This window comes from Aplysia californica, unplaced genomic scaffold (assembly GCF_000002075.1).
Source record: "Aplysia californica isolate F4 #8 unplaced genomic scaffold, AplCal3.0 scaffold00852, whole genome shotgun sequence".
In the NCBI taxonomy this organism is placed as follows: Eukaryota; Metazoa; Mollusca; class Gastropoda; order Aplysiida; family Aplysiidae; genus Aplysia; species Aplysia californica.
In genome coordinates, this window is record NW_004798122.1 from 281,417 (window position 1) to 290,477 (window position 9,061).

General features: G+C 41.5%; 1 protein-coding gene across 1 annotated transcript in view; it reads right to left on the reverse strand.

Moving 5' to 3' along the window:
• LOC101850121 (fibropellin-1) overlaps positions 1 to 9,061 on the reverse strand; it is a gene marked incomplete at its 5' end in the record, with an annotated part of 60,088 nt that overhangs the window by 11,778 nt on the left and 39,249 nt on the right. The window contains 4 exon segments of the mRNA XM_035972800.1: positions 1,303 to 1,416; positions 3,592 to 3,705; positions 6,051 to 6,164; positions 8,767 to 8,883. Coding sequence (XP_035828693.1) covers positions 1,303 to 1,416; positions 3,592 to 3,705; positions 6,051 to 6,164; positions 8,767 to 8,883 — 459 coding nt within the window.

The window sequence follows — 9,061 nt, forward strand, 5'->3', positions numbered from 1 at the left end:
GGGGAAATGGAACAACTTTAGTCGTAGACTCGTGGATTGGGGAAATGGAACAACTTTAGTGGTAGACTCATGGGCTGGGGAAATGGAACAACTTTAGTCGTAGACTCATGGGCTGGGGAAATGAACAACTTCAGTGGTAGACTCAAGGACTGGGGAAATGGAACAACTTTAGTGGTAGACTCATGGATTGGGGAAATGAACAACTTCAGTGGTAGACTCAAGGACTGGGGAAATGGAACAACTTTAGTGGTAGACTCATGGGCTGGGGAAATGGAACAACTTTAGTGGTAGACTCATGGGCTGGGGAAATGGAACAACTTTAGTGGTAGACTCATGGATTGGGGAAATGAACAATTTCAGTGGTAGACTCATAGATTGGGGAAATGAACAATTTCAGTGGTAGACTCAAGGACTGGGGAAATGGAACAACTTTAGTGGTAGACTCATGGGCTGGGGAAATGGAACAACTTTAGTGGTAGACTCATGGGCTGGGGAAATGGAACAACTTTAGTGGTAGACTCATGGGCTGGGGAAATGGAACAACTTTAGTGGTAGACTCATGGATTGGGGAAATGAACAATTTCAGTGGTAGACTCATAGATTGGGGAAATGAACAATTTCAGTGGTAGACTCAAGGACTGGGGAAATGGAACAACTTTAGTGGTAGACTCATGGGCTGGGGAAATGGAACAACTTTAGTGGTAGACTCATGGGCTGGGGAAATGGAACAACTTTAGTGGCAGACTCATGGGCTGGGGAAATGGAACAACTTTAGTGGTAGACTCATTGGCTGGGGAAATGGAACAACTTTAGTAATAGACTCATTGGCTGGGAATATGGAACAAGTTTAGTGGTACACTCTGAGATCGGGGAAATTATATGAGTAGCCTCGGAAAGTATCAGAAATTATGCCATAAAAGATGAGGGTAAGCACTGGCAGAGAAACACAGACAGAGAGACAGACAGAGAGATAGACAGAGCGTAGAAGAATAGATACATAAATAGATAGATAGATAGATAGATAGATAGATAGATAGATAGATAGATAGATAGATAGACAGATAGATAGACAGATAGATAGATAAGATGAAATCTTTTTAAAAAAAGTTTTAGTAGAGGTTTTACAGCACTCGCAACTGCATAAGGTTATATGAGAGAAGATTAGAGGGGTTGCAAGAGAGTAACAAACATAAAAAAGAAGAATAGGGGAGATAAGGACGATAGATGTTTGATAGGAAAGAAGAAGCAAACCACACCAGAGCACCCGCCAACCACTCACAGATGGAATCTGTTACTACTTACTTTGAATACAGGTTGGGCCGGTGAATCCAGTCCCAGTACAGTCACACACAAAGCTGTTCAACTGGTTCGTGCAGCGAGCACCGTTTTGACAAGGTGTTGTGGCACAGAAATCCCCTGTGGAGACATCAACAAAGTTTGATTTATTTTGGGCTGATCTTGTTTGGTTTATTTTGCACTGATCTTGTTTGGTTTTTATTTCATTCCGAGGTGATTTAGTGGTTTTTTCTTCATAAATCACCAACTGATGGATAATTTAATACAGAATAAATGAATGAAAGGATTCATACTTTAGAGAAGGAGAAACTAGAAGATGGTATTCTCGAGGGGATAGACAGACAGACAGACAGACAGACAGACAGACAGGCAGACAGACAGACAGACAGACAGACAGACAGACAGACAGACAGACAGACAAATAGACAAAAAACGACAGACAGATGGATAGATAGATAGACAGATGCATACAGTCTAACAGTCGCATAGTGAATAGATTTCATGTAGTCACTTTTTTCTACTTGTATTACATTTTTTGTATTTAACACAAGATTTCTGCTCTCTGACCATTTCACTATGGCCACAGATACAAGTAGATAGACAGATTAAGACAGATGGATAGATAGATAGATTGATAGATAGATAGACAGATTATGATAGATGGATAGATAGATAGACAGATTATGATAGATAGATAGATAGATAGATAGATAGATAGATAGATAGATAGATAGATAGATTATGATAGATGGATAGATAGATAGATTATGATAGATGGATAGATAGATAGACAGATTATGATAATTGGACAGATAGATAGATAGATAGATAGATAGATGGATGGATGGATGGATGGATGGAAGGATGGAGGGACGGACAGACAGACAGACGGACGAACGGACGGACGGACGGACGGACGGACGGACAGACAGACAGACAGACAGACAGACAGACAGATAGACAGACAGACAGTCAGGCAGGCAGACAAACAGAAAAGATGAAATCCAGGTGGGGTTCGTCCATAGAGAAAGGTTGTGTTCTCTTGCGTAAAGCACTCACGAACCAAAAATAAAAGAAGCCAATAACTACTTACGAGCACTAGATCTAGCCAAATCTTTGAACAATACAAGGTTCTTGCTCATGATGCTTTAACAGCCATTACTGTGTCTACAGCGCCGTAAAACATCTGCTATGCATTGCCAAAGCCCACGGGCTATAATTAAACTTAATAGGGTGTTCAGCAGTATAGTAACCTGGCCTGTACATTGCTCTTTGGGGTAACCCAAGCGATGATGACACCTGTAGTGAGTTTGGCGGTACATTAATATTAATAAGACGGCACATATCAAATGTTCACCCACAAAACATAGTCCACAGTAGGCAGTCTAAAATTAAATGCAATCTCAGACTGTACACTATATGCCCATAAAATGTGAGCCCCAGAGCAATCCAGCGGAGTGCTCAAGTGAATTGTGATTGGTTCATTGTCCTGCCACTATTTTTAAATCTAGGTCTTGCCCTGTCCCTGTGACCGTGAACTTGAGCGAGGTGAACGAGGCATAGTTAGTTAGGTCACCATTTGTTGAGTTGTGACTTTGAATGGTGTGTAGTGGGGAGGTAAAAGTGTTATTATTTCAGCGTTTTGTTCCTATTCAGGATAAGCGAATTAATGGATTTTTTAGCTTACTAATATTTATGTAGTTCTAGAAATCAAAGCGACAAACAAATAAATAGAACGAAAGTAATAATAATAGATAGCATTTGTATAGCGCAAATCCCCGCTCAACAACAAGCTCTATGCGCTTCACAATCTATACTATTACCCTAGCAGACCTGAGAGCTTTCTGAAACAAATTCAACTTCCTGGGAAGCATACAGTGCAAGCAGCCATTAATAGGAGCTAAAACACCAACATACTGGCAAGATCTTTCGCTGTCAATGGCCAGGTACCCCTTACCACCTGGGTGAAGTGAGGAAATTTCGTGTAAAGTGCCTTTCCCAAGGACACAACGTCGGACCCGAGGCTCGAACCCCCGACCCAGCAACCTCACGATTACGAGTCCGGTAGCCATTAGGTCTTCACCAGCCCAAAGACATGAAAATTATACATCATCCAACTTACAATGCCCTTGACAATCTTCAGCTTGCGAGAGCTTACTATCGTGCACGCCCACTTTTCACTTAGTTCCATGAGCCATCCCTGTAGTAGTAGTAGTATTGGGTTTTACGGCGCTCGCAACTGCATAAAATCATATGAGCGCGAGCCATCCCTGATGCAAACTGTTTTTTACATACTTTGAGAACAGGTTGTGCCGGTGAATCCAGTCCCAGTACAGTCACACACAAAGGTGTTGAACTCGTTCGTGCAGCGAGCACTGTTTTGACAAGGTGTTGTGGCACAGAAATCAGCTGTGGAGACATCAACAAAGTTTGGTTTATTTTGGGCTGATCTTGTTTGGTTTTTGCTTTGTTCCCATATGATGTTTGTTTGTTTTTTTCTTCACAAAACATGAATTGGTGGATAACTTAATCCAGAGTCTATAGATGAAAGGATGCATGTCTTCCATGAGGCGAAGATAGATAGTTGAATAGATAGATAGACGGATGGACAGATAGACAGACAGATAAATAATAAAAATAATACATGACTTTTATAAATAGCGCTCAACCCCGATTAAAGAACTCAGGCTCTGAGTGTTTTACAATACAGTACAACGTACAACAGTAACACAAAACGTTGTGTTCTGACCAAAAGAAAATGTCTCCAAATATTCATCTTATTAATTCAAAAACAGAAATGACTTCAACTGACTTTTGAATGAATCAAAAGATTTGATGTCCCTTAAAGTACTTGGCAAAGCATCCCAGATCTTGGGGCCTTGATATTCAAATGCCCTTTCACCCATTGTTTTAAGTTCATAGATGGTAAGTAAAAGAAATTTCTCTTTGTCAGCTGACAACGTAAAGCTGCCAGTTGGAAAGTACAGTCTCCACAGATTTGATCAATCTGATGGCGCATTATCATTTAAACATTTGTGAAATAGGGTGGCTAACTTGTACACAAATTCTTTTCTCAACAGGAAGCCAGTGAAATGTTCGTAAAAGTGGTGTAATAGAGTCTCGCGTTCTTTTCCGTAAAACTAAACTTGCAGCATTTGTTTTGGACAGTATGAAGTCTTAACTTTCTCCAGTGATATTCCTGATAACAAGGAGTTAAGCCTACAATAATCGAGTCCTGATAAAACTAAGCCAGTTACTAGTAGAGCATTATACTTAGTATTGATTAGAGGACATATTTTAATAGTTTTTCTTATTTCTAAATACATGCAGCTGATCAGGTGATCAACTTCAGCCGACATTGACAAACTGGAATCAAAATAGATGCCAAGATTCTTAACTTTCGTGAAAATGCAATTTCTGGATCACCAATTGTCATGTGATCGTGGTCAACCTCACTAACAGACTTTGCACTGCCTGCCAGAAGGACTTCTGTTTTATCGACATTCAACATCAACTGTTTTTGTTCATCCAGTTTTTCACTAAGACAATACAATTTTCAGCACGATGGACAAGTTCACCTAAGTTGGTAAACATTTTAAAACCATAAATTAGGTTATCATCAGCATAGAAATGATACTTTGAGTCATACGTAACTATTTCTTTGACAAGTGGTAGAGTACAAATGGTGAACAAAACTGGACCGAGGACTGAGCCCTGGGGGACCCCATACTTAAGAGCATGATCTGATGACTTACGCCCTTTAATAAAAACAGATTGGTATCGATTTGACAGGTAAGAACAAAACCAGATAAGGGCAGTCCCGGATATTCTAAAAGATACTTCCAATCGCTTCAATAAAACATGATGGTCAATTGTATCAAAAGCTACTGATGGACCTAAAAGGCTCAGCAGAACAACTTTTCCTGAATCACAGTCAGTAAGCATGTCATTCATGACTTTAAGACATAAGTGCTGTTTCTGTACTGTGGTTAGCTCGATAGGCAGACTGGAATGGCTCTAACAGATTGTTCTCTTGTAAGTGATGATGAAGCTGCTCGAGGACAACTTTTTCAAAGATTTTAGACAAAAAAGGTAGATTTGAAACAGGTCTACAGTTCTTTAAGACATTCTGATCTAAGTTTTGTTTCTTTAGCAAAGGTTTTACAAGAGCGATTTTAAACGAATCCGGTACTGATCCACACACTAGAGAATTATTTATGATTTCAGTAATAAATGAGATCAGTTCGTCAATTCAGGAAGACAACTGAGAACTAGGGACAGGGTTGAAATCACAATGCTTGCAAGGGGATTTTAGAATTACAGATTTAATGTAAGGTAGGCAGGCAGGCAGGCAGGTAGGTAAGAATAATAATAATTGCATTTATATAGCGTATATCCATGCTCAAGAGCATGCGCTATGCGCTTTACAACTATTATTACCCCAACAGACCCTCTGAGAACACTCAGAAACATTCTCGGCATACTGTGTAAGCTGCAGATTTCACATGCTCAAACACTATCCAACTGATAAGATCGTTCACTGTCTATAGCCAGATACCCATTTCCACCTGGGTGAAGTGAGGAAAATTTGTGCAAAGTGCCTTTCCCAAGGACACAACGTTGGGTCCCTGACGGGATTTGAACCCACGACCTTACGGTTGCGAGTTCGAGAGCCTACGGTAGGAGGGACAGGTAGGTAAGTAGGTAGGCAGGTGGGTAGGTAGACAGATAAGAAGGAATCTGTTGTTATGTACATTGAGAACAGGTTGTGCCTGTGAATCCAGTCCCAGTACAGTCACACGTAAAGGTGTTGAACTGGTTCGTGCAGCGAGCACCGTTTTGACAAGGTATGTTGGCACAGAAATCAGCTGTGGAGACAATCAACAAAGTTTGGTTTATTTTGAGCTGATCATGAATGAATGCTCGTTGCTTTACTTCTTTAACTTTACTTTTTAAATCCAGCTTCCAGCTGAGTTCGAGCCTTCGGCCTGTCGATAAGGCAAAGAATTTACAGGTTTTTATCAGCTGTGTTTTGTCACTGTACAAAATATTTCTGATATTCGGGGAAGCAGGTACGTATGTATTACGCAGGTCGCTAAGTGCACGGCAGGTAAAGAGGTGATATGACACTGTCTCATCCTGGCAGTCAGGTGGGGTATCCTTATGGATCCTGTTAAGGTAAGAATTCAGTGGGATGTGTTGTGTTCGCAGGCGAAAGATAGTGACTTGTTTTCATCTACTAAGGGAATGAAGTGCATCTTTAGAGTTGGGAGCAGTCATGTGTGCAAAAACAGTTCTTCCAGTTTTGCCCATTGCCCATCCATTCAGCCACTGTTCCCTGGTGTTGTATTTGATGATGTTTTTGACTGTCTGTTGTAATTCTGGGTTTTGAGGTTATGTTTGTGATGCTCCACTCTTGGCAAGGGTGTCTGCTCTGTCAGCTCCGGGGATGTTTCTGTGGCCAGGAATCCACTGTAAAGTCAGGTTGACGGCATAGGTCTGCATGAAGGTGTTAGCCGAATGGTTCGAGACACAGATAGGCAGGCTGGGCTTTCGTAATTCATGTTTTTCAAAACTTGGAGTAGGCCTACTGATTTTCTGTTCGAAAAGATTACAGTGTCCTTGATTTTGTTATTTTGTCTGGATTATATGATGAAAATGTTGGTCAGGTGGAGGATTGCTGCCTCATTCGCAATGGCCTGTCTCCTAATTTGAAAAAAAAAATACCACAGGCATCAAATAATTCTTCACACATCTTGCCAGGATGTTCTCTTCTTACCTCAAAGCTTGCATTAATAGTTTCCTTGAAGGCTGACACATCAGTGTAAATTATATGGATTGAATCACTGAGGTAGTAGTCAAATGTTTTGAGAGCTGTTGTCTGCAGTTCTACTTGGTCACATTCATTTTTCACTGTCTCCTTTAGGAGGGAAGTTTTGATGTTGGCGTTCTTGGTGTTGGAGTTTGGGGGGAGTTCTGGTCTTACGGGTTTCAGCATTTCTCCATTGCATTAAATGTGGTGTTTTTCTACTATTTTGGTGGTTATGTCGAGTATTGATCTTCCACAGATTAATTTCTTTGGTCACTTCTGTTCAATATCTTTCAGTTCGGGTGGTTTTTGTCTCGTCTCCTGCAGCGCTCACTCATCTCCACATAGGCAACTGCTGCCTCTCTCCGCAGGTCCACGGGTTCCAGGTTCACATGGATTTCGAGTGGACACAACCAAGAGGATGCCAACCATATTCCTCAGCACTGCCCGCGCTTTTAGTTTCAACTTGCAGCAGGAGTTGTCAAATCTTTCTAGGTCCTCATTTATGAGTCGTACACTGATGCCAGCTTGTTTACTTGAATGCCAGATGGCTAGGTCGTCGGCATATAGGGCCTTCTCCGATTTCAGTGTCTCATGCAGGTCGTTGATTAAAACAAAGAAGAGTGTGCAGCTCAGAGAGGAACCCTGGGGTAGGCCTTCCTTCAGTACAGCTTTGGATGACACACCAGTGTTCATTCTGGTCTGGATTGTCCTGTCTGTAAGGAAGGTCTTCACTCATCTGTAGAGTTTCCCTAGGATTCCTGTCTGTGTCATCTTCCACAAAAGAGGCCTTTTCTCTAAACCCTATCACATGCTTGCTGGAGATCAACGAATACTGCAACTGTATGTCTCTTTTACTGGAAGCCATCAGGACTTTCTGACTGAGCCTGAAGAGCTGGCTATCTGTTCACTGGATCACACAAAATCTTGTTCGGTTGCTGTCCATGGCACCGGTTGTTTCTAACCACCAGTGTAGGCGGTGGTTGACCATCCTCTCTGCTAGTTTCTCGATGCTTGAGGTGAGTGAAATGGGTCGATAGCTTTTCATTTCTTCAGCAGGTTTTCCTTTCTTGAGAATGGGTGTGATGACGGCGTTTCTCCATGCTCTGGGGATGGTGTTTTCATTCCACGTCTTGTTGATCAGCTGGAGAATATAACCCTTATCAACGGGACTGAGGTTGACAAGCATTTCATTGTGAATCTTATCTGGTCCTGGGGATTTGCGGTACTTCAGTTTCTTCATTGCCCTGTTGAGCTCAGTGAGTGTGAAGTCATCTTCAAAGACAGAAATTCTTGCACTTGGCGCATGCTCTTTCTCATTCAGTTTTTTTCAGACAGTCTCTATGTTGGTCAGTACGAGGTCTGGCTTTGTTTATAGAGGCAAAGACCAGCTAAGGAAACAACCATGTTTGGTTTAAAGTGAGCTCATATTGAAAAAATGCTCGTAGAAAACTCTCATTCATCTTTTGTGTTCTTTCGCATGGATTACTGCAACTCTCTCTCTTTGTAATCCTCTCGAACATCACCATTCTTGAAATTACAGCGCTTTCGAAACCAAGCAGCGAGAGTCCGGAGTAAAAAGAGGAAAAACCACCCTTATCCTTACCCCCATTTTATGAAAACTACATAGGCTTCCAAAGCAGTTTTACTTGCATACATACTTTGAGAGCAGGTTGAGCCTGTGAATCCAGTCCCAGTACAGTCACACAAAAAGCCCCCGTTCAGCTGGTTCGTGCAGCGAGCACCGTTTTGGCAAGGTGTATTGGCGCAGGAATCAACTGTGGAGACATCAACAAAGTTTGAGATTTTTAAAGTTTGGATCTGGTTTGGTTTTTCTTTCATTCTGATGATGAGGTTACTTTTTAAACGTAAAACATGGACAGATTGATGGATAGTATAATACATGTCTGTGTCTGGAGGCAAAGGCGCACATCAGGTCTGGCCATGCCCTCCCTC